This window comes from Saccostrea cucullata, unplaced genomic scaffold (genome assembly GCF_032062105.1).
Source record: "Saccostrea cucullata isolate Sc308-1 unplaced genomic scaffold, CSIRO_AGI_Scuc_v1 ctg7532, whole genome shotgun sequence".
NCBI lineage: Eukaryota > Metazoa > Mollusca > Bivalvia > Ostreida > Ostreidae > Saccostrea > Saccostrea cuccullata.
Window position 1 is genome coordinate 1,478 of NW_026930243.1, and position 26,193 is coordinate 27,670.

The 26,193-nt window shown below is 33.4% G+C and overlaps 2 protein-coding genes across 4 annotated transcripts; both read left to right on the top strand.

Annotated features, from left to right (window-relative positions):
• The first annotated feature begins 1,576 nt into the window (after positions 1–1,576).
• On the top strand, positions 1,577–14,865 carry LOC134283374 (BCL2/adenovirus E1B 19 kDa protein-interacting protein 2-like). Of its 3 annotated transcripts, none has more exons than XM_062765831.1 (11): positions 1,577–1,813; positions 3,558–3,620; positions 4,645–4,801; positions 9,027–9,143; positions 11,296–11,454; positions 12,044–12,146; positions 12,413–12,544; positions 12,802–12,888; positions 13,668–13,766; positions 14,178–14,300; positions 14,738–14,865. In XM_062765831.1, the coding sequence occupies exons 2-10, from the start codon at positions 3,594–3,596 to the stop codon at positions 14,260–14,262; spliced, it is 966 nt and encodes a 321-aa protein (XP_062621815.1). In that variant the 5' UTR covers positions 1,577–1,813; positions 3,558–3,593; the 3' UTR covers positions 14,263–14,300; positions 14,738–14,865. The 3 variants fall into 3 exon arrangements, with proteins under 3 accessions (XP_062621815.1, XP_062621814.1, XP_062621813.1); XM_062765830.1 differs by lacking the exon at positions 1,577–1,813 and adding an exon at positions 2,557–2,606 and having other exon boundaries at positions 14,743–14,865; XM_062765829.1 differs by lacking the exon at positions 1,577–1,813 and adding an exon at positions 2,565–2,606.
• Positions 14,748–24,406, top strand: LOC134283375 (protein prune homolog 2-like). The gene is made up of 9 exons (XM_062765833.1): positions 14,748–14,876; positions 15,641–15,668; positions 20,458–20,619; positions 21,181–21,283; positions 21,621–21,752; positions 22,012–22,098; positions 23,152–23,250; positions 23,659–23,781; positions 24,232–24,406. The coding sequence occupies exons 1-8, from the start codon at positions 14,748–14,750 to the stop codon at positions 23,741–23,743; spliced, it is 825 nt and encodes a 274-aa protein (XP_062621817.1). The 3' UTR covers positions 23,744–23,781; positions 24,232–24,406.
• The last annotated feature ends 1,787 nt before the right edge of the window (positions 24,407–26,193 follow it).

The window sequence follows — 26,193 nt, forward strand, 5'->3', positions numbered from 1 at the left end:
AAGAGACTTTTCCCTTATTTCCCGATCATAAGGAGCACATGTGACTGGTCGGCAGGGGATGCTCACTCCTCCATGGCATCTGACCCCACCTCTGATGTTTTACAAATTTTAATGTTTGCTCTCTTCCTGATTTGTATTGTTTGATGGACTTTTAAGCTGGAAAACCATTTGTTATCTCCTTATATTTCATGTATAAAAACCTCTATTAAAATGTATTCTTTTCATTCACAAAGTACTATAAAACTTCATTAATACAAATAAAGATGAATCACAGACTAATTAATGTACAGGAAAATAATAAATACCATATTACAGATGATATATCTTAAAGATCCTCTCTAAATTACATAATTTGACAGGTGTAACCCCCCACCCCACCCCTCCAATTGTTTCTATATATGCATACAGGTCTGAAAAACATGAAATTAAATAATGTTGTTTTCCTGTGAATAATACTTCATTTTGTATGTTCAAACATTTGATTGGTCTTTTAAAATGTTTGTAAAAATATATAACACTAATAAATTGATGAATGTAATTTAAGTAATAGATGTGTAGTTGACAGCTCAAGATATATAAAAAAAGCATTGACCTCTTAAGTTAAAGATTTGTAGATCATAGTAATGTTATATATGATAAGTAAGAGTTATTTTCTAATACGTCTTTTTTAGTACTTACATATCATGTTTAATTATGTGTAAGTAATATAAGTTTTTTCAAGGTCTACTCATTGTAGAGAAAAAAGGAAGTAAATGTTGTATGAATCACCATTAGTTTTGTCTATCCAAAAATATTTTGTGGGGCTGTTTAAGGGGAAAAAAATGAAATCGTTATATAAAAAAAAATAAATCATTTAATCATTTTTTTTAATTAATTATAAATATTATAAACTTGGTTGAAAATTGACACAATTATTAAAAGATTATGGAAATCTTTATTTTATACTGAAATTATTTATATATAAATATATACAAAATGATGTATCTAGCTTTGTTGAATGCTATCAAATGATCGTAACTGGTTATGCATTGTTGCAAAGTAAAACTTTGTTCATTATCTTCTCCACATTATGACCTTGACTTTGAATGAATCTTCATCTTCAGTTGATATATACTTTTATTTGAAGTCAATAAATCTATGGATAGACCTCATAAAAAGGCTATATATATCTGTATATCAATAAATCATACCTAGTCCTATTATAAAAGACTCTTTCGGTGAAACTCGTAGATGTAGTATTTACAAGTACTTTGTTGCTTATGCAGTACGTAATATATTTGCTTACACTCAAGCAGTACATGATTTGGCATTTGGTATTATTAATGGAGAAGTGATAGTAAAGATTCTTTTAAGATGTATTGTATTCCATTGTATTCATTTTAACCGTATTAATTGCCCATAGATCAGATTTATTCATGTGCATGATATGCCAGAAGTTAAGGATCAACAATGTAAATTTTTCAAAATTAATATTCTGTGAAGGTGCAGTATGTGACTAAAAACTTTCTTAGAGCAGGTTTTTGTAACACCCTGTTATTAGAGCAGATGAAAATGCAGATCTTTGAGACACCCTGTAGAGGATTCATATTTTGGCTCACACAGGAAGATGCCAATTTTTGAGACACCCTGTAGTGGTGTTGTACTTTGACTCACCCTGTAACATGTGGATGTAATGACCTGATTAGTTAGACATCGTCAGCTTCCTGTGTGTGTTCACCCCCGAAAAACTGACAAACTTTATCTATGGCTACCTGCATCTCTGCATCCTAAAATTTGGAATTTTTTTGGTGTGGAAAAAACAACTAATTCTCATGTGAGTTCTAATTTTTTGGAGAGGATTCTAATCAAATTCTTGTAATTCTTGAACTTGTTGACAGCTTAAGGTGTTAACAGTTGGTCAATATTTCTCATCAATTAAGGGAGGGTGTGTATTACATGCAAGGAGGATATTAGTAATAAGTGTTGATGTTCATGCTTGTTCTATGTAGATGTTAAGTGTTTCACAACTCTCCAGAGACTTCCTAGCTTTCTAGTGGTAAAACCCAAGAGGTTCTGAGTGAGTAGTATTTAGCAACATGCCAAATTCTTCTTTGAAAGGAATGTGAAAAAAGGCATGAAAAGCCAAGACCTGATATAAACCAGCTAATACTAGTAATGCTTAATTTCTTCATGTTTAGTTTTATAAAATCAGTTGCTGTGTGTAAAAGCTTTTAACAGTAATCTTCAGTGCTTTGAAGTTTTGTTGTAAAAATACAACATTTTTAACATAGAAATTCGGCTAAGTATATATAGACATGCATTTGAAAATTTTTAACTTGTATTTGTATTATTATATGATACATACATTTCAGCACTGAATTAGCCATTTACTGATTGGTCTTAATGGAGGTGATCACTTAAAAATGTTTATAGAATATGCCTCAGGGTCCCTGAGTAATGACTTGAAACATCTAATAAAGAATGTAGACATTATTCATAGATTGGTAAATAACTCTTTAGTTAACCTCTGATTTGAAGCAGTGATGACTATAGTCAGGGGTATTCAGTTGATGTGTTTGTTTACATGTAAGCAATGATTAATGGATATTAATGCATTTGCAGACAAAGTGAGTATTAGTCAAATCTAAACCAAGATTTTAAATGCTAAGAATCATTATTGACTTCATTCATACCATACTTTCAGTGAAAGGTTATCAATGAGAAAAATTGCTCATGAATTTGATTTTTTTTTTGGGGGGAGGGGGTGCTAAAATCCAGCATCGAGTTTGATGGCTTAAAAGACTAATAGGAGACAGCTAGAGCATGCAGTTGAACTAGTATGAATTTTTCTATGGACAGGAGATGGGGGTGGAGTGGGGAGGTGGTCTAATAGCTTTCCACTCATTGCTCCTTATCTATGTGAACAGTCTCTACATCCTGTCAAATACTGCCATCTGTTTAAACTATTTGGTTATGCATAAATTGTGGATTGATTGTCTATATTGTTTAATGTCCCTCTCGTGAGAATTTTTAACTCATATGGAGACGCCACCATGCACTTGCCAGTGGAGAGCTGAAAATTTTGTCTCATACTTGGCACTCAGAGCCATTGAGCAGGGAGGGATCTTTTTCCTGCCAATACCTTCTGCCTCAGATTTTTGCTCTCTCACCCTAACCTTCTCTCTTTTATTTCCTCTTGTATCTTTCTTTGAATTCTTGCTGCCAAATGTAGAGTTCCCCACTCCCTTGGATGACCCCCTGTGTATAAACATGTACAGCAAAACTCGCTTAGTACGTATATACAGATATTGCGAATTTACGGATATAGCGAAGTTATCTTGGATCCCCAACTGTATAAATTCTGCAAATTTGCTGTACGGATATAAGATATTACGGATATAGCAAAGTATTTCTACAGGTCCCAGTGACTTTGAATAACCGAGTTATACTGTAGTCACTTGCCTTTTTCCCCTAAAAGGCAGAGGAGTGAAAGAAGCAGCCTAAACAGTAACACAGTTTTCTTTTCAAATTGTAAAAAAATATTACCCTTTTAATATTGTACTTCTCATTCTTTTCAGGTTTTGGATGAAAACAACAAAAACACAAGTAATGACATGACGGATCAAGACAACAAAATCAAGGTCTGTAAAAAAAAATCATTGAACAAATACGTAGTACTTTGGATCACTATAATTTTGTGACACCTTATTTTGGCGAGATAGTCATTGACTCTTGTTTAGTGAGACAAAATTTTTCACAAATTGTGGTTATTGCTCTATATTATCTTAAGGAATGCTTTTATATGAGAGATTAAATTTTCGCAAGCACACTGTCTCGTGTAATTACGCGAAAATAAAGTTCTCGCAAATAAAAAGTGATTTACAATATTCAAGAATTGAGTATTCTTAATGTATCTTCAATTATGATATTCCAAATTGTAAATTATAATTCTCCTTTTGTTACAACCAAGAAGTGAAAAAGAGCATGGCTTGATCAAAAAGTGGCATGGCTCAATCATTGTACTTGTACATGTACATGTAACAGATTTAACACTGGGCATCATATTTCATTTATTTTTGCAAGATTTCACAATGTCAATTTTTTTTTTTCAGATACATAATAATTCCACAATATTTCACATAGTGTCATGTTGTTTCATATCAAATTATCTTAAACTTTACTTTCTTTTGATATCCAATCCTGGCATTCTGTATTTCTAAAAAAAAAAAGAGATATTGAGAACTCATGGACAGTTCCTAAGTCCTGACAGAATATCGTTTACTAGATTTTTTTTGCTCCATTGTTGTAATTCCTAGCAATTTCACCAACATCTTAAATTCTCCCAGAAAACAGTTGCATTTAAAGAGAGATAACTCTGTTTCTTTAAATTTGCCTATTGACAATATTGGAAAAAATAAAACAGGCCAGGGTGAAAATTCCCCTTTGTACAGTACAGTAAAATATTAACATATCCATAATCATGATTATGAAGTACCAGGGACAGACAATTTTGCTTTGTTATAAGTGTAATTCAATACATCCTGACAAAATAAAATCACAGGGAAAGAAAATGACTTTGCTGTAAGCATATTAAATACATTATTAATGAGCGCTTTCACTAAATAAATATGTTCTACTGCTTATGTTACTATTTTGGGTTGACAGGACAGACTGGGTGGTCTGGACCTAGCCGATGAATGGCAGGAGGATGACATCCCGGGTATGCCCCCCGCAGAAAAGGAATCCGACTCCAGCGACTCGGAAGGCTCGCGATCACGACATTCCAGTAACTCTAGTAACTCCAGTACAGAGCAATCCCCAGGTAGAACATTAAAATCTTAAGTCTGCAGGTCTTAATATTTATGTTCCCCAAACGAAGTTGGGGAACATATTGTTTTTACTCTGTTTCTTATTATTATTATGTTCCCCAAACGGAGTTTGGGAACATATTGTTTTTACTCTGTTTCTTATTATTATTATTATGTTCCCCAAACGAAGTTGGGGAACATATTGTTTTTACTCTGTTTCTTATTATTATTATTATTATTTTTCTTCTTCCTGGGAAAATTTTGTCCACGAGTGATCTAGTAAACTACACATCCGACTTAGGTGAAACCTTTTAAGGGTTAGTAGGCATGTTATGTAGAGTTGCCAAACAAAGGTCATTTTGCACGCACGTGCTTGCAAGAGCGCGCACGTGCAACACGTGAAATAACCAATATAATGGATATTGCCGTAACTTTTCTATCTTTTGATGAAATTTTTTGAAACTCATATTGTAAGGATACATTAGTAGTATAGACAAGATAGCATGGTCAAAATAGCAAGATCTCACGCGCATGCACGTGCGCTTCGCTCTGATTGGCTGAAACTAAAGTCTCAATATCTTTCTTGTTTCTTGTCATAATCCTTTGAAATTTTGAACATAGTCCTACATTATGAAGATCAACTGCTCGATATATAAGAATTTTCATGAAAGCATGCGCATGTGCGCATGCTGCAATCTGATTTGCTGAAGCTTTAAATGGCTATATCTCCTTTGTTTTTTGACGAAATTCTTTGAAATTTAAAATATAGTCATGCATTAGGATATCCTACAATATGGTATACAAAAAATTCATAAAATCACGCGCATCACGTGTGCTGCAATCTGATTGGCTGAAACTTGAAATGGCTATAACTCCCTTGTTTTTGAACCAAACTGGATGGGATTTAAAACATAGATAGATGTAAGAAACTCCTACAAGAAGGTATGGTCATAATGCACGTACACGCACGTGCGTGCATTTGGAACGAGTATAATCAAAAATACACTTGAATGAGTGATTTTTATTACTTTTTGACTGAATGCTTTAATATATAGTATTTTAAAATATATAGATAGTGTAGACATATCTACATATGGTCATAACGGACATGCATTCACATGCGCTTGGGTGCAATGCTAAAATTTGAATATAATCGGTATCCTTCTGGGAAAACGTTGTTAAATTCAAAAATGCACATAGTTTCTCTTATTTAATGAAGTTTACAGGTAATATGGCACCAAAAGGGAGTTGGGGAGCGTTTGGGGAACATCTGTAACGGTTCCCATTACAATTAGCACTAGTTATTATTATTTTTTTTCTTATTTCTTCTCCGGTACTTTTTTTGTCCGCGAGTGTTCTCAGAAACTGTTCACCCAACTGAGCTAAAACCTTTTTAGGGTTAATAGGTGTGTAGTGTAGGTGTGCGGAACGAAGGTCATTTTGCGCGCACACGCATGCACGTGCGTGCGCGTGAAATGAGTGAATTGACTGATATACTTAATATAGCTATTACTTTTACATTTTTTTATGAAATGATTTGAAACTCATCATATAAAGATATATTAATACTGTAGATAATGTGACACTGTCAAATTAGCACGAACTCACGCGCATGCACGTGCGCTTCGCTCTGATTGGCTGAAACAAAAAGCTCAATATCTTTTCTGTTTTTTGACAAAATGCTATGAAATTTAAAACATAGGCATACTTTAGGATGCACTACAATATGATATATAACAATTGTCATGTACACACGCGCATGCACGTGCACTGCAATCTGATTGGCTTAAACTTTAAATGGCTATAACTCCTTTGTTTTTCAACCAAACAGTATGGGATTTAGAACATAGACAGACATAATGGACTCCTACAAGGTGGTGTAATTGTCATGCACATGCATGCACGTGCGTGCACGTGTGCTTTGCTGTGATTGGCTGAAACAAAAATCGCAATATCTTTTTTAATTTTTGACGAAATGCTTTGAAATTTTAAACATAGTCATGTATTAGGATTACCTACAATATGATATATAACAGTTGTCGTAAAAACATGCGCATGCACGTGCGCTGCAATCTGATTGGCTTAAACTTTAAATGGCTATAACTCCCTTGTTTTTCAACCAAACAGGATGGGATTTAGAACATAGACAGACATAATAGACTCCAACAAAATGGTATGGTTGTCATGCACGTGCATGCACGTGTTCTTCACTCTGATTGGCTGAAACAAAAATCTCAATATCTTTTCCGTTTTTAGACGAAATGCTTTGAAATTTAAAACATAAGCATACAATAGGATGTCCTACAATATGATATATAACAATTGTCATTAAATCACACGCATGCACGTGCGCTGAAATCTGATTGGCTTAAACTTTAAATGGTTATAACTTCCTTGGTTTTCAAAGAAATAGGATGGTATTTAGAATATTGATAGACATAATGGTCCCCTACAAGAAGGTATGGTCATCATGCACATGCTTGACCGTGTGTGCACGTGAAATGAGTAAAATTAAAATATGCTTGAATAAGTGTATTTTTTAATACTGCTGGATTAAATGCTTTGATATTAAGTCTCTTTGAATATATATACATAGTGTAGAAAAGATGATATGATCATTACCCACATGCATTCACATGAACTCGCATGTCATGCTTAAATTTAAATATATTTTGTAGTCTTCTGGGAAAACTTTGTTTAAGTCTAAATTGCACAAAGTATGTCTTATCTAATAGAGCTGAAAGAAATGTGGCACCAAAAGGGAGTTGGGGAGCGTTTGGGGAACATCTGTAACGGTCCCCGTTACAATTAGCCCTAGTTATTATTATTATTCTTTTTTCTTCTTATTTCTTCTCCGGTACTTTTTTGTCCGGAAGTGTTCTCAGAAACTGTTCACCAAACTAAGTTAAAACCTTTTTATGGTTAGTAGGCATGTTGTGTAGATGTGCCGAACGAAGGTCATTTTGCGCGCATTCGCATGCACGTGCGGGCGCGTGCAATGAGTAAACTGACTGATATATTTAATATGGTTGTAACTTTTATATTTTTTGATAAAATGTTTTGAAACTCATTTTATAAAGATATATAAGTTGTGTAGATAAGATGACATGGTCAAATTTGCATGAACTCACGCGCATGCACGTGCGCTTTGCTCTGATTGGCTGAAACAAAAATCTTAATATCTTTTTTGTTTTATGATGAAATGCTTTGACATTTATATCATAGACATGCATTTGGATGTACTACAATATGATATACAAAATTTTTCATGAAATCACGCGCATGCACGTGCGCTGCAATCTGATTGGCTGAAACTTTAAATGACTATAACTCCCTTGGTTTTCAACCAAACAGCATGGGATTTAGAACATAGATAGACATAAAGGACTCCTGCAAGATGGTTTGGTCACCATTTACATGCATGCACGTGCGTGCACGTGCGCTTTGCTCTGATTGGCTGAAACAAAAATCTCAATATCTTTTCTGTTTTTTAACAAAACGCTTTGAAATTTAAAACATATGCATACTTTAAGATGTCCAACAATAAGATGTATGATAATTGTCATGAAAACACGCGCATGCACGTGCGCTGCAATCTGATTGGCTTAAACTTTAAATGGCTATAACTCCCTTGTTTTTCATCCAAACAAGATGGGATTAAGAACATAGACAGACATAATGGACTCCTACAAGAAGGTATGGTCGTCATGCACGTGCGTGCACGTGCATATGAGTAAAATAGTGTAGACAAGATGATATCGTCATTACGCTCATGCAATCACATGCGCACGCCTGCATTGCTTAAATTTGAAATACTTGGTATACTTTTGGGAAAACGTTGTTTACATTTTAAATGCATAGATTTTGCCTTCTTTAATGAAACTTGCAGGGAATATGGCTTGAGAAGGGAGTTGGGGAGCGTTTGGGGAACATCTGTAACGGTTCCCGTTACAATTAGCACTAGTTATATTAGTTGTTGTACAAAATGGAGGGCCAGGGATTGGGAAGGCCATTACATTTTTGGAAAAAGAGCAATGTTTTTAAATAAGTAAAAGCCATCTGAAGCCACATGTACTTCCAAATGTATTGTGAAGTAATTTGTTGACTTCCTTACAGATATTACACTACTTTAAATTGCAGTGCAGCCCTTGTTATCAGAATTAAAAAAAAACAAACACTGTCACAATAGATTTTACACTTTTATTTATTACTTGGCTGACATTATGATTTTTTCTACAGTGCGGCCTTCCCTGCTGAGCGCCCACCCCAAGAAGAAGATCACGGCTAACTTTAACATCCTGAGTGACGATCTAGACGATGACGGGGCGGATCCAGCCGACGGTCTGGAGTGGGAGAGTAAGTTTGTATATCTGTCTGTCTGTCTGTCAGAATTGTGTACAGTAACATATACTGAGTCTGATGGTTTTGAGTGAGAAAGTAAGTGTGTTTTATCAGTCTCATTGCTGTACACCAGGAGAACATTACCTGCGTACTTTAAGGGGATGAAGGACCTTTAGCTGAAAAAATACCTGTCATTTAATTTTTTTCATATTTTTTATATATCTTATTTAGTATGTCCCACATACTATAAAGCAGACATATCAATAGGTTTCTTGACTTATTTCAGAGATATTGAATGATAAATACCACACCCCACAGTGTCTGAGCGGAGTTTTGATTCTCCGTGTTTCTGGGTCCATTACTCGGTCGATAATTGAATTTTTTCAGCATAGATAAAAAATATGCCAGCGGAAATGTGTCTTTTAAAATATTTTAGAGTATGACAAGGGTTAAAAATTCGAAACAGCAAGATTCTTTTGTAACACCGCACGTGGAGACGGAAATTTACGAACTTTTTAAGACAACTTAAACAATAAAAAAATTAATTTGCAAAAAATCCTATCATTCAATATTTGAAAATTTACGTCGAAGTTTAAGTTCGTCATTGTATTGATTAACTGTAAAAATATCGATTGGTGAAGCTGAACTCAATATTGCACGGGGCAAAGTTAAACGAGACACGATCATGAGAAAAACGTGTCTTGTTTACATTTCTTGAGTACGGGAAAACTCAACTATGACGTCACACATTTCTTAAATAAGAGAAATTAGCCACACCCACCGAACATTTCCGTCAACAACCATGTAAAAATAGTTTTTGCAGTCTGAAATTCACAAAATACCCAACAATTTACAGATCATGGCCCATTTTTATGATTTTATACTACCCGTTTTAACCATGTATGATCTTACTGTACTAAGAGATCCACTATGACGTCAACGGCGCGCTGGACGCGCAGTGTAGGGAAACGGAAGGGTGGATTAATCATTTCCGTAATTTGATAATATTTTGCAAGAAATTTTAAATGTTTTCAGATATGTTTGTACTAGATGGTGAACGCAAACTAACAGTAAAAAAATTATACTAGTACTGTGGTTTCAATCTCGTTTTGTACATATTTTATCAGAGATTATGACGTAATTCAACTGAGTCACATGACCATATATCCTTCATCCCCTTAAGTCATGGAGCACAGGGGTAATAAAGGCTTGGCTTAGATATAGTTGCATGTTCAAAGATTACTGGTTCAATTAAACCCTGTGGCACCTGATGTTGTTTGCTGTATCCGTAGACAAAGCATTTTATCTGCACTATCTCAGTCCACAAGTGTGCAATGGATTAACCTGCATTGGAATACTTTGAACAATTACTGTAAAACAACTTTTAATCGCGTGCGAGAAATTTTCGCGAAGTTCGCGAGAGCCTCGTCATCGCGAATATTTCTCGCCGCGAACCGGTCATTATAGTCTATCTGTCTACTAACAAGAGAACCTACATAGGCGTGATCGCCAAAATTAATCGTCGTGAACTAGTTTACCCATGGCAAATCGCGAAATAAAGTAGTCGCGAATAAAAGTTGGTTTACAGTATAAGATTAGCAGTATCCATCCTTCAATCTATCCATCATTTAAATGATGTGTGTATATGTCCAGAATAATTTTTCCTTCTTTAAATGGTTTATGGTTCTATCTTTTCAAATATCTATTCATAATTTGACCTTTTTGTCTAAATTTCTTTAAAAAATTAAGTCTTCCATTCAATTGTTTGAACTTAGACCTTTGCTCTTCATTTAAATATATTGACTGAGCATGACCCAACATTTAAAATGCGTGACTATTTGCCCATATCTTTTATTGTTAAATAAAGCCTGTCATTAGTTGATGGCTACTGCACCCTGTGTATTCCTAAAAAAGGTAAACACAAGTAGTTTTATAAACTTTAGAAGGAGGAAATAATAATATGTTATTTAGCTTCCTTGTTCCCTATTAATAAGTAGTTTATATTTGACATGGCCGGTAAGCTTTTATAAAAGTCTGGTGTTTTAAAAATTTAATTTTAGAAGTTGGGGGAAAAAAAATTTGTTAGTGTTCAATGTAGATGATATTTATGGAAAAGATAACACAAGTAAGTTGTTGAATGTAGTTTTATTTTTTTTTGTCTTTCCAGATGATACACCTATCAAACGGTCGGATCCACTCCCTGAATTCTCTGCTCGGGATGAATACCGCGAGTCTAAACTCTGGAAGGGGGTGGAGATCGGAGGAAAACAGATGAAGATTGACCTGAAGGTCATTGAGCCATATAAAAGGGTCCTCTCTCATGGAGGTATGGTCCAAGTGCAAAGTAAATACTGTATTTCAATAATAGGTCATAGGTCACAAGGACTTTCACATTGTCAAAGATTATCCCTTTTGCCAGCATATCTTGCATCCTTAGTAAGTTACCTGTATATATATTCATTAAACCTTACACAGTTTAACAATTTTGTACCATAATTCCTTTACTGGCATAGTATGGGGCAATGTGGAAAACAATGAATATGTACATATATATATTTCATTTGTCATACATGTATATACATGTACTGTCCTATAAAGGTGCTACATGTACTGTTATTGTTGGATGTATCTAGCAACAGGTGACCTCAGATCATCCCAACAAAGGGAAATAACTCTTATTAATAAACATGTTAGATGTCAATACCATTCTCCTTTTGTGACTTGATAAGTCATGATGCAATCAACTGCTGTTTTGGTCTGCTTTCTATCAGAAATTGTCTTGGAAACATATTTCAGTATACTGGGTATTTCAGCCATAAATCACTGTTTGAATAATCATTTTAGTACATGTATTGTTGTATTTATATTTTTTATTGCTAATGCTAATCCATACAAATGTGTATTAACTTTTTAAGGTTACTATGGAGAGGGACTGAATGCCATTATTATTTTCTCGGGATGTTACTTACCAGACCACAGTAGGAAAGATTATCAGTATGTGATGGATAATTTATTTATGTAAGTATGCATGAACAGTAAAACTTGTCTAATCCATATGATAAAGTAACTTTTATTAAATTCAGTTGTAAAGAATGTATCATCAAAGAGCTATCTTTCTATACGCATGGAAGGTTTTAAAAATTCTTTTAAAGGACGTATTAGTATTTTGTTTTATAGTTATTGCACATTATTTGATTATACAGTTAAAAAGGTTATTGATCATTTTTTAGAGTGAACGTTTTCTTGTGAAATTCATTGATCTTTATAAAAAAAAAAAATTCCAGGTATGTGATAAGTACCTTGGAGACCCTGGTTGCCGAGGACTACATGATTGTTTATTTCCATGGAGCCACACCACGGCGACAGATGCCAAGCTTTGGTTGGCTAAAAAAATGTTACCAGATGATTGACAGAAGGTCAGGGGTCTTTCAATATTCAAGCTAGAAATTGAAAATGTTTTAGAAAGACTTTGTAATGATCATTATATTTTTCCTCAGTTTAAAAGTATTTCAACCACAAGTTAAAAAAAAAATTTAAATAAAGAAGTTTTCTCTGTATATAACTGAACTGTAAATTACAAACTTTCTCATAAAATTCACAAAAAGAAAAGTTGCATGCCTTAGGCATTACTATGTTTGTTAAAATGATATAAAATGTGTAATTTTCCTTTAAGATTGAGGAAGAATCTGAAGTCCTTAATGCTGATTCATCCCACTCTGTGGTTAAGAACTATAGTCATGATGACCAGACCATTTATCAGGTATACTCTCATTGGCAAATCTATTGAAGCCCAATAGGGCCATGTAGTTCACTATGGCACTATCAAGCAAAACCTCTGTGATCTTTGACACGATAGCAGGGGTGCAGCAATCATGATGCATTGCAAGGCTAGGGCTATAGCAAATGGCACAACAATGTGATGATGATGATGGTGGGATAGTATGATGGAGAGAAAGTGAACATCACCTTATCATCAGGGCACAACTGCATCATTGTTATTACTTAACGAGACCAAGTCTAATTATTTCTGCCCTAGGGATTTTAATTATTTTTTGAAAGATAATTTTTACTTTTATATTTATTGATTTAAGATTAAAAAATCAAATGATTACTGTTGCACAAATGACTGCATGAAATTGATAAGCTGTGCAAAGTCATGCACACTCGAATTTGACTCGGCCGCGTTAAAATCACTTTTCATTTGTGAGAATTTTATTTTTGTATAATTACCTGAGAAAATGTGCTCACAAAGATTTCATCCTTGTAGCAGTTAATAACCACAGTTTGTGAAAATTTTGTTTTTATAATAAAAAGTTAATGAATATCATGCAAAAATAAGGTGTCACAAAAATTGAGTGATTCATGTTCATCACACTATTGACCCACACCTTGCTGGAGAGTGATGAATATTGAACTACATGGCCCTGTCCAGATTGAAATTGTCAAGAAAATATTGCACATTTATGACCATATATAATCAAAATTATTAGGATAACATTGTACAGTAAAAATTACAATATCTGGTTTGTTTTCTTCCAGTGCCAAATTTTCCTCCAAGCTGCGGTTTGTGCGGTCGCTGTCAGAACTAGGTCAGATCATTCCTATGGAGTATATTTCTGTCCCAGAACAAGTTCAACAGTAAGTATGGGATCCAAAGGAGGGGATCAAACATAAATTAATGAATGGGGAGTGGATCAAATGTAGGTGCTAAACTTGAGAATGTATAGAAAATCAGAAAATCAGTGTTTGAAAAAATTATATGTGTTGAAAACAAATTGATTTGTAGAACTACTATTTTTTCACAGCTTTGAGACTTTAAACACAACCCTAAATCTCACTGCTATATTATTTCAATAGCAATAAGACTTCACTGCATTCTTGCTAGTTTATAATTAATTGCTATTCATCTTGGTAAGTTTACATGAAAAGAAGAGTGTCTGAAATTTTAAAAAATCATAAATTTATCATTTCCTGTATTTTATAACTGCTTTATTATTTGCTGCTAGTGTATTTATTGTGAATAATTTAATGTCATATTGTTTTGTTTAGGTACGATGATAGAATAATACAGCACCAGGCTAAAGTTACCTCCCCTATCTCTCACTCTCCTGAACCCCTTACCTCCCCTTCCTAATCCCAGAGCAGCCACACACAGCACATTTATCACAGCAGGCAAGTATATCCAAATATCCTAAGGCAAGCCAAACAGCATATTAGGCAAGTATCTATAAATATCCTGATAAAGCCGAGCAGCATATCTATCCCAGAGCAGACACACAGAGCAGGCAGATATCTCTAAATACATTAAGTAGAGAAGTATCTTTAATATCTTTTGCAAGAAAGAATCTCTAAATATTTCTACCAGGAAAGTATCTTTTAAAATCTCCAGCCGATAAGTATCTCTAAATATCTTAAACAGGCTAATATCTCCAAATAGAGGACAGAATTGATCATTATAACAGTAACTTGATCTGAAGAGCGGTATTACAGATTATCAGATCTAACTCCAAACTTGACGTCTCGATTGATCTGTTGATAGGCCTCTGTCAACAAAATAATATTTCCATTCCCTACAAGGTAATAGAGTAAATTTGTAAATTTTTTAACAGAATAGAAGTCATGTTGGAGCAAAATCCTAATTTTCTAGAGGAGTTTGACAATGAAAAGGAAGAAAAGAAGAAAGAGAGGGAGAGAAAGAAAGAAGAAAAAAGGAAAAAGAAAGAGGAGGAAAAACAGAGGAAGCAGGACGCAAAGGCTGCATCAAAAGGGAGGGGGCTTAAAGGATTCTTTAGGAGAAAATAAACCTTGTACAATGGGACCCCACTAAACTTGACTACCCTTAAATTCTCCCCCTTGAGTAAATTGTGTGGATTAGTTAGGGATCTCCAAACATGGATAAATTAAGTCTCCAAAGCTGAAACATAAATTTTATTAATTATTAAAGATTCAATTCTATACCCTGTAAATTTTGCACGGGAGATGAAACACTTGACTTCTGAGAATAAAATGTGCTTAAGGCCATTTCTGTTGAGTTTTACTTAATTACAGAAAAATTCTTAACCTTGATCCCTATTAAACTTTTGTTTTGATTGTCATTTTGTACACGTTATTTGCTCGTTCAGAGATTAATACTGTTGAAGGAAGAAAAAAAATGTAAGCTGGCTGTGTGAGTAAGCCCTCTATGTATGTAATATTGTCAAGAGGATTTTGTTTCAGTTGTACATGACCATCTTGTTCATACATATGATTGGTGTTCTTTAAATCAATCTGCTTCTTTCTATATAAAACACTCTCCATTTTTACTGTCTGTGCTTTATTTAAGCAGATATTTGTTTAGTTGTTCATTGTCATTTGAACATTCAGTTTTGTACTAGATGTGATTTTCTTATTCTGTGTAATTTGTGATTTATTTTATTTTTTATTTACATGTATGTATCTAAAAAATGTAATTCTGAAATTAAAACTAGTGCAATCAATATTTGCCAGATTTTATAATCATGTTTTAATTGCAGATATATGTTGCCATGAACCGCCGCTGCTGTTCGTGGGATATTACAAATATATTTACACTTGATTTAATTTCTTTCTTAGATATTTGCATGTTTGTACAACAGTGATCCATGAATATATGAAAAGGAAATATATGTGTGTGAATTTTCTGCTTCTTTCTTGAAGAGCAACCAATGTTTTCTTTTAGCCAATAACATAACCTACTGACAATCTAAATGCAGATGCCATATAGTTAATAAAACAGAAGAATTGTTTTTCACAATCATTGTAATTTTTTGCCTCATGTATACCAGTACATGTATATGTGCATTGTAACCTCAATATTAGTATTTCTAACTAATTATATGTATTTATGAGGTAATGCCAATGTTTTTGATAAAATGTTGTAAATTCCTTATTCCTATTAAGTGCTGCGTATCATTTGTCCTGCTGAAAAATGTTATACGATTTCAAGAAGAGATAACTTGTTACAGTTTTCTTGTTTTGTAATTATTAAGATATTTTAATAAATCACAATAGAAATTTTACATGTCAGTGTTTTTAAATTTCAAAGAAGGTGATTGTTTTTACTTTTTAAAAAATTGGGATACACCATCTTCTCTGATTATTCATATGAAATTTTGTCTTTGAAGTAATGATCTCTCTAAAGACATCTAATAAATATTAAATTATAATGTGAATTACTATATAGTAATAGCAAGATAAATTGTGGGGAAAATTTACACAGAAAAGGCCTTAAAACTCCTTTTTTTTTTTTTACCAAAGAGTGATACTCATACTAATATTTTAGCTTTGTTTTCTCTCATTCCAGGACTATTGAATGTGAAATTCAGGTAATTTGCCCCTCAGTTTGTTTTTAACACACCTGAGCTGACTGGTTGACAGGGGATGCTTACTCCTCCAAGGCACCTGAACACTTGATATTTTCAGGGGTTGATTGTGTTGAGAATACACTGTAAATATTTGTTATTCATTCAATTCCATTAAATCTGAGGCTAAGTTGAAACTAATACTTTCACGTTAACATTTCGAAAAATTTGTGTATCGTCGATTTTCCTTATTTATGTAAATCATATATGGTACCAATTTTGATGCACCAGATGCGCATTTTGACAAATTTATGTCTGTTCAGTGATGATCATGCCCAAACGTAGGATGGAAATCCGAGAAAAATATTAAGAACCCTGTCTACACTGCACACTAAAGAGCTCTGATTCTGTGGTATCTTTCTGCAGTTAGAGTGATCTGCCCTTAGATATATGAATTCTGAAAACCAGAAATTTACAGTATATTGCTAAGTTTGTAATAGATCTAAGTATTATCCGTGTTTCAGAATGCCAACATAAATAAATTGGAACCCATTATCTACATATTACATGTACATCTACATGTTCTGAATGGAAGTAAACAAGACTGGTGAAGAGTGATTTCTGTTCACTGATATACTGCATTGTGTTTGAACATCTTTCCTGGGGGTAAATGCCACGTATCATGTACTGAAAATTAAACAGATACGAGGGGTTATCAAAAAGTTCATGGACTAAGGCTATAAAATAAGTACTACATGTATGTAGTTTTTGCTTTCAAAATTTAATAAGAACATAAAGCAACAAACAATTTTTGATAATACGCATTTCATACTCAAGAACGGAGACGTATAATTTTCAAAGAATTAATGCGTATCTATACCCCCTGACCCGTACCACCTCCTAACTGCAAACCTTCTACCTAGGAGCCATGAATATTACAGTTTTACTCATCATAACTATTTATTTATTTTATGTTCTCACCACTCAATTAAGACACAACCACTTGCTTCAAAAATAAATCTTTAACCAATAGAATATTAATAATAGAGTTATTATTATACTACACATGTATGAGTTAAAAATTTATTTCCGAAACAAGTGGCTGTGATTCAAGAGCATGCAGAGAAGAAAATGTTCAAAATAATGCTTTTTTCACTGTATAAAAAAATACAGAACTCTTCTCCCAGAGGTCATTCACAATATTGGAGGAGACATCTTGCACATCATATTTACGCACCGTATATATTTTATAAAATTATTGTTGTTTTGGTATTGTTTATACCCGTTTAGCTATTGAGGGTGGATTGCTCAACTTGTATTCAGCATATGTAATTTTTTGCCTTTAAAAGAAAACAAGTTATAAGACTTTACAATTTTATTTTAAAGAAACCGCAACTCAAATTACAATAAAATAATTAACTTTACAAAACCTTTTGAAGAAATATAAATAACATTTTTTGTCAACACATTACAGTCTAGTTGCGTTAACTTTTAAAATAGTACATAATTATAATTAATATAAAGATGATTGGATATACATGTACGTGCCTTAAAAGAAAACAAGTTGTAATTCAAAACACGGCCATTATATCTCCCAGAATCGGGGTTCATTACAATTTAACAACTTGTTAACTTTTTCAGTACCCATATGACGTGAACGCATGTGGTCATCGTGTGATCAGTGTTTTCGTAATTCTAATTAAGAATTAACCTCTGTCAAATTTGGAATTTTGTATTTCATTAATTCAATTTAAGACCTGTTCAAAGTCAATAATTAAGTTTGACAAAAATCAACATTGTTTTCTCCTGAGAACACTGACCACCTACATGAAATATTTGATCTATTTATAGTGATTGACTTTACTACTCAACCGCCTGGTCCAAATAAACAATTTGTAAAGAAGGGATACGAAATATTTTTACAATTTGTCAGTTATAAAATCAAGTGATTTCAAATATGATCATGCATTGGGTATTAAAATTACACACTTAAAACTAATAGATATTATTAAATTACAACGAAAATGTGAATAATATAAAAATTCTAAATTAATTACTTCCTCACCCATAAAAAAATTGGTGCTCCAAATTTATAATAAAAAAAATATTAGTGCCCAATATACATCGTTACATGACTTTCCTTGACAATATCATAAATACAATTGAAAATAATCGTTAAAGCTAGAACATCTCACTATGTACCTTTACTTTTAATACACAACAACTGTTCGTAATATTCACTGTTCGTAAGTTAAATCGAAGTCACCGATTCCTCAACGCCTCTAACAATTCACAATATTTTCACTTTAATTTGCACAGTTCACAAGTGGTTTTACGTTTATCTTTTAAGGTACTTATAGCGTCATGGAGATGTTTACGTAGTCCTTTTGGTACACTCCTTTTACTTTGATTATAGTTTTTGTACCATATGATGTAGCACCTCGAGCGTGTCGTCATTCGTTATCATCAAATAGGTACATGCACATAAAAAAAATATAATAATACGCAATACTGTAAGTATATATGTTTATATAATATTCTTGGGTATAATACATGAAAAATAGTACAGTTAGTAAATCTTATAATATTCCAGACTACAAATCGTTCATTTAAGCATTGAATTCTTCTTTTGAGAGTCTTCGGTCCTATAACACACCTGGCCGTGCCGACAAATTTAATACCGCGCGTTAGCGCGGGATGATAAATTTGTCGGCACGGCCAGGTGTGTTATAGGACCAGAGACATCCCAAAATATGAATTCAATGCTTATATTTACATTTTCTAATTTTCCTTCTTCATAATTGCTTATTTCGTTAATCTTTAATGTGAATTTAGCGCCCTTCAAAACTGCCGTGGTTAATAGATGTAAGAGCCGTTTGTGACGTCAAATGACGTTAAATGACATTGCAAAGTAAAATTACGCAAACAAGCATTGCGAGGAAAAAAATGACAAATTCCTAACGCACATTACGTTAATTTTTACGTTAATTTTTTAGGGTTATTGTTTTTAATTGGATTGAAATAAAACAATCTACGTTTGGGTGTTCCTAGAGTATTTAAAATGCATATAGTTCCTACTGTGTATTCACAAGGTGACAAGGTTTCGCGTGTGTTATAGAAATTTGAACGTCGTGGATTTCTAATGGATTTCATGAGGAAATACACTAAATGTAAATATAGTGCTATAAATCTGAAATAAACCTTGTAAAGATTCTGCAGTTACCTCTTCGGCACAATATTCAGTACTCAAAAGGAAAAAAAAATATGATGAATGCGACATCTATAAAAAAAAAACAAACATGAAAATGCATATGCAACTTGTATTTTTCAACACATTACAGTCTAGTTGCGTTAGTTTTAAGAAAGTATGCATATGCTACGAAACCAGGGGGGGGGGGGGGGGGGGGGCTAGGGGCTTAAATATGATTAATACAGAGATGGTTAGATTTACACGTACGTGCCTTAAAGAAAACAAGTTGCAAGATTTTACTGTTTTATTTTAGAGAAACCGCAACTGAGGTTATCAGGGCGCCTACGACCATTATATACCTCAGAACAGGTTTCCACGACAATCTCACAACTTGTTAGTTTTTCAGTACCCATATGACATGACCGCATGTAGTTATCGTGATATCAGTGCTTGCATTACAGAAAAAGCACGTTAGACCGCTCGGCTATGTGGGCAAGTCAAAAACTTGCTTTCGATGCCGATGGAATTCTCACAGCGCTGCCCTACACTACACATGTTAGGAGACAGAATCTGTAGGTCGAGAGTTCAACCGCGGACTAGGGCGGAAGTGGGTATCCTTATGAAATGTGCTTTCTATATTAATATTTCTTCACTTCGGGCAGTTATATTAATCTATTTTAAGAGTTCTGAAAATTGTACTTTATATATAATCATTTTTTTTTTCATTAACACAGGTACAAGTATTTGTAACGATCCTCTAATAAAGCTAATGTCCAAATAACTGTATATCACTTCTATTCTCAATGACCGTGTGCTGTAGGGCAGCCCTGTAAGAATTCCATCGGCATCGAAAGCAAGGTTTTGACTGCTCGGGATGAATACCGCGAGTCTAAACTCTGGAAGGGGGTGGAGATTGGAGGAAAACAGATGAAGATTGACCTCAAGGTCATTGAGCCATATAAAAAGGTCCTCTCTCATGGAGGTAAGGTTCAAGTGCAAAGTAAATACTGTATTTTTATAATAGGTCAAGGTCTTAATTACTATCTTTTCACAAGGACATAAAATAGAAGACTTTCGCATTGCCAAAGATTATCCCTTTTGCCAGCAGATCTTGCATTCTTAGTAAGTTACCTGTATATATATTCATTAAACCTTATACAGTTTTTCAATTTTGTACCATAGTTCCTTTACTGGCATAGTATGGGGCAATGTGGAAAACATAATGAATATGTAAAGATATATTTCATTTGTCATACATGTATATACATGTACTGTCGTATAAAGGTGCTACATGTACTGTTAATTATTGTTGGATGTATCTAGCAACAGGTGACCTCAAATAATACATAAAAGGGAAATAACTCTTATTAATTTATCAATAAACATGTTAGAGGTCAATACCATTCTACTTTTATGCCATGATAAGTCATGATACAATCAACTGCTGTGGGTTTGCTTTCTATTAGAAATTGTTTTGGAAACATATTTCAGTATTTAACCATTTCTAATGCTAATCCATACAAATGTGTATTAACTTTTTAAGGTTACTATGGAGAGGGACTAAATGCCATTATTATTTTCTCGGGATGTTACTTACCTGACCACAGTAGGAAAGATTATCAGTATGTGATGGATAATTTATTTATGTAAGTATACTGATTACAGTTATAAAAAGATTATACATATACAATTAGAAGGGATTATCAGTATAGATAATTTATTTATGTAAGTATTCATAAACAGTAAAACTTGTCTAATCCATATGATAAAGTCACTTTTATTAAATTCAGTTGTTAAAAATGTATCATCAAAGAGTTATCTTTCTATACACATGGAAAGTTTTAAAAATTCTTAAGACTTGTAAGTATTTTGTTGAGTAATTGCACATTATTTGATTATGTAGTTAAAAAGGTTATTGATCATTTTTTAGAGTGAAAGTTTTCTTGTGAAATTCATTGATCTTTATAAAAAAAAAAATTCCAGGTATGTAATAAGTACCTTGGAGACCCTGGTTGCCGAGGACTACATGATTGTTTATTTCCATGGAGCCACACCACGGCGACAGATGCCAAGCTTTGGTTGGCTGAAAAAATGTTACCAGATGATTGACAGAAGGTCAGAGGTCATTCAGTATTCAAACTAGAAAGTGACATGTTTTAAAAAGACTTTGTAATGATCATGATGATCATAATTTTTTCACTCAGTTTAAAAGTATTTCAACCACAAGTGTAAAGAAAAAAAAGAATATTTCTCCATATATCATCTGAACTGTAAATTATAAACTTTCACATAAAATTCACAAAAAGAAAAGTGGCATGCCTTAGGCATTACTATGTTTGTTAAAGTGATATAAAATATGTAATTTTCCTTTAAGATTGAGGAAGAATCTGAAGTCCTTAATGCTGATTCATCCCACGCTGTGGTTAAGAACTATCGTCATGATGACCAGACCATTTATCAGGTATACTCTCATTGGCAAATCTATTGAAGCCCAATAGGGCCATGTAATTCACTATGACACTATCAAGCAAAACAACTTGGATCTTTGACACTATAGCAGTGGTGCAGTAATATTTCCATTTCTAAATTTTTTCTCTATCATAACCCTTTGAAAGTAAGCGGAGTTGTTTTGCTGATAATTATGCCGGAATGTAAATTAGGCAGGTAGTTAGGTCAGCAGCTAAGGAGTCCTAATATGCATGCAAATCTCGTGCGCATCTGTCTCTGTGTCTGACGCCGAGGAGGCGAAATATGCATGTAAATCTGCTTCGCCCGTTATGCAAATTATCCCATGTTTCCCACTATTGTTGATGCCCTGGCATACTCTCAAAACTAGACAGTGATTCCTTAAATCATGATGCATTGCAAGGATAGGGCTATAACAGATGGCATGACAATGTGATGATGATGGTGGGATAGTATGATGGAGAGAAAGTGAACATCACCTCATCATCAGGGCACAACTGTGTCATTGTTATTACTTAACGAGACCAAGTCTAATTATTTCTGCCCTAGGGATTTTGATTATTTTCTGAAAAATAATTTTTACTTTTATATTTATTGATTTAAGATTAAAAAATCACACAATGTTGCACAAATGACTGCATGAAATTGAAAAGCTGTGCAAAGTCATGCACACTCGAATTTGACTCGGCCGCGTTAAAATCACTTTTCATTTGTGAGAATTTTATTTTTGTATAATTACCTGAGAAAATGTGCTCACAAAGATTTCATCCTTGTAGCAGTTAATAACCACAGTTTGTGAAAATTTTGTTTTTATAATAAAAAGTTAATGAATATCATGCAAAAATAAGGTGTCACAAAAATTGAGTGATTCATGTTCATCACACTATTGACCCACACCTTGCTGGAGAGTGATGAATATTGAACTACATGGCCCTGTCCAGATTGAAATTGTCAAGAAAATATTGCACATTTATGACCATATATAATCAAAATTATTAGGATAACATTGTACAGTAAAAATTACAATATCTGGTTTGTTTTCTTCCAGTGCCAAATTTTCCTCCAAGCTGCGGTTTGTGCGGTCGCTGTCAGAACTAGGTCAGATCATTCCTATGGAGTATATTTCTGTCCCAGAACAAGTTCAACAGTAAGTATGGGATCCAAAGGAGGGATCAAACATAAATTAATGAATGGGGAGTGGATCAAATGTAGGTGCTGAACTTGAGAATGTATAGAAAATCAGTAAAATCAGTGTTGGAAAAAATTATGTGTTGAAAACAAATTGATTTGTAGAACTACTATTTTTTCACAGCTTTGAGACTTTAAACACAACCCAAAATCTCACTGCTATATTATTTCAATAGCAATAAGACTTCACTGCTTTCTTGCTAGTTTATAATTAATTGCTATTCATCTTGGTAAGTTTACATGAAAAGAAGAGTGTCTGAAATTTTAAAAAATCATAAATTTATCATTTCCTGTATTTTATAACTGCTTTATTATTTGTTGCTTGAGTATTTGTTTTGTATAATTGATGTAATATTGTTTTGTTTAGGTACGATGATAGAATAATACAGCACCAGGCTAAAGTTACCTCCCCTATCCCTCACTCTCCCGAACCCCTTACCTCCCCTTCCTAATCCCAGAGCAGGCACACACAGCACATTTATCACAGCAGGCAAGTATTTCCAAATATCCTAGAGCAAACAGCATATAAGACAAGTATCTATAAATATCCTAGATAAAGTCGAGCAGCATATTTATCCCAGAGCAGGCACACACAGCAGGCAGATATCTCTAAATACCTTCAGTAGAGAAGTATCTCTAATATTTCCTGCAAGCAAGGATCTCTAAATATTTCTACCAAGAAAGTTTCTCTTAAAATCTCCAGCAGACAAGTATCTCTAAATATCTCAAACAGGCTAGTATCTCCAAATAGAGGACAGAATTTATCATTATAACAGTAACTTGATCTGAAAAGCCATATCACATCTTGTAGACTGGCCCAGATTATCAGATCTAACTCCATGCTTGACGTCTCGTTTGATCTGATATTGTGCGCCTGTCAACATAATTATATTTCCTTTCACTACAAGTTAATAGAGTAAATTTATAAATTTTATAACAGAATAGAAGTCATGTTAGAGCAAAATCCTAATTTTCTGGAGGAGTTTGACAATGAAAAGGAAGAAAAGAAGAAGGAAAAGGAGAGAAAGAAAGAAGAAAAAAGGAAAAAGAAAGAGGAGGAAAAGCAAAGGAAGTAGGAAGCGAAGGCTGCATCAAAAGGGAGGGGGCTTAAAGGATTCTTTATGAGAAAATAAACTTTATACAATGGGACCCCACTAATCTGGACTAAGCTTTTTCTCCCCTTTGAGAAAATTGTCAGAATCAGTTAGTGGTCCCCAATCATATGAATCAAGTAAGTCTGCGAAGCTGAATCATAAATTTTATAATTAAGATAATTAAAAATTCAATTCTAAACCCTTAAAATTTTGCACAGGAAGTAAAACACTTGACTTCTGAGATTCGATTATAAGTATGTCATAAATGTGCTTAAGGCCATTTCTGTTGATATTTTACTTAATTACAGAGGAATTCTTAACCTTTGATTGTCATTTTTTACGTTATTTGCTCGTTCAAAGACTAATACTGTTGAAGGAAGAAAAAAAAAGCTGAAAGTGTGAGTAAGCCCCTCTATGTAATATTGTAAAGAAAATTTTGCTTCACTTGTATACATGGCTATCTTGTTTATACATATGTTTGGCTTACTTTAAATTAATTCTGTTTCTTTTCACATATTTTCGTAGGGTCAAATTTTCGAGGTTTTAGGAAAACATCTTAGTTTATGGAGACTTGATTTCGTGGATGGAGAATGTTTTAGTAGTGTACATATTAAATTTTACATTTCGTGGCAATCATAATTGCTTGGTCTCTCCTTGCCTCAAAAACAATGAAAATTAAACATGTTAAACATCCACAAAAATAAGTGATATCCCAGTATAACATCCTCATTTTTTCTATTTGTACATTGTTTAAGCAGACATTTGTTTTAATTTACATGACTGTATATCTACATATTTTGTTTCTTTGAACATTTTATTGTGTACTAGATAGGAGTTTCTAATCCTATTTAATTTATTGATTTATTTTATCGGATTACGAAATGAACATGTGCAATCAATATTTGCGATAGTCATTTTAAATTGCCAATATACGTATGTTGTCATGAACCACTACTGTTCATGTGACGTTATAAATATATTAAAGTTGGATTTAAATAATTTCTGGATATTTGCATATTTGTGTAACAGTGAAACATGAATAAAAGAAAAAGAAAATATATGTGTGCAGCATACTCTCCGTAGAGGCCTCATCTATAGAGGTTTGTGAGCAAATGAACTCCGGCCGAAGTTTGTGTGCAGTACTTACGTCTTAAATGAAGAGCAACCTTTTTATGCCTTAATTGTTTGTAAACCAACGTTTATTCGCGTACGAGAAATTTTCACGAAATTCGCGAGAGCCTCATCATAGCGAAATTTTTCTTACCGCAAACTGGTCCTTAAAGTGTATTTGTCTATTAAATACAGATCCAAAAAGGCTTTATCGCGAAATATTATCGAAAAGTTTATCCCTAGTAAATCGCGAAATAAAGTCGTCGCAAATAAAAGTATATACTTACCTACCGACAATCTAAATGCAGATGTCCTAGAAACAAATATTGCTTTTCATAATCATGGTAATTTTTGCATCACATTACCAGTATCTGTGCATTGTATTGTCATTATTAGTATTTCTACATATTGTAACTATTATATGTATTTATGAGGTGATGCCAATGTTTTTGATAAAATGTTGTAAATTCCTTATTCCTATAAAGTGCTGCGTATCATTTGCCCTGCTGAAAAATGTTATACGATTTCAAGAAGAGATAACTTGTTACAGTTTTCTTGTTTTGTAATTATTAAGATATTTTAATAAATCACAATAAAAGTTTTTCACATGTTTGTGTTACAGAACTTCTAAAAAGAACTGAGGTAATTATGGTAACGGTTTTTTTTTTTAATGGAAATACACCATCGTGCATTGAATT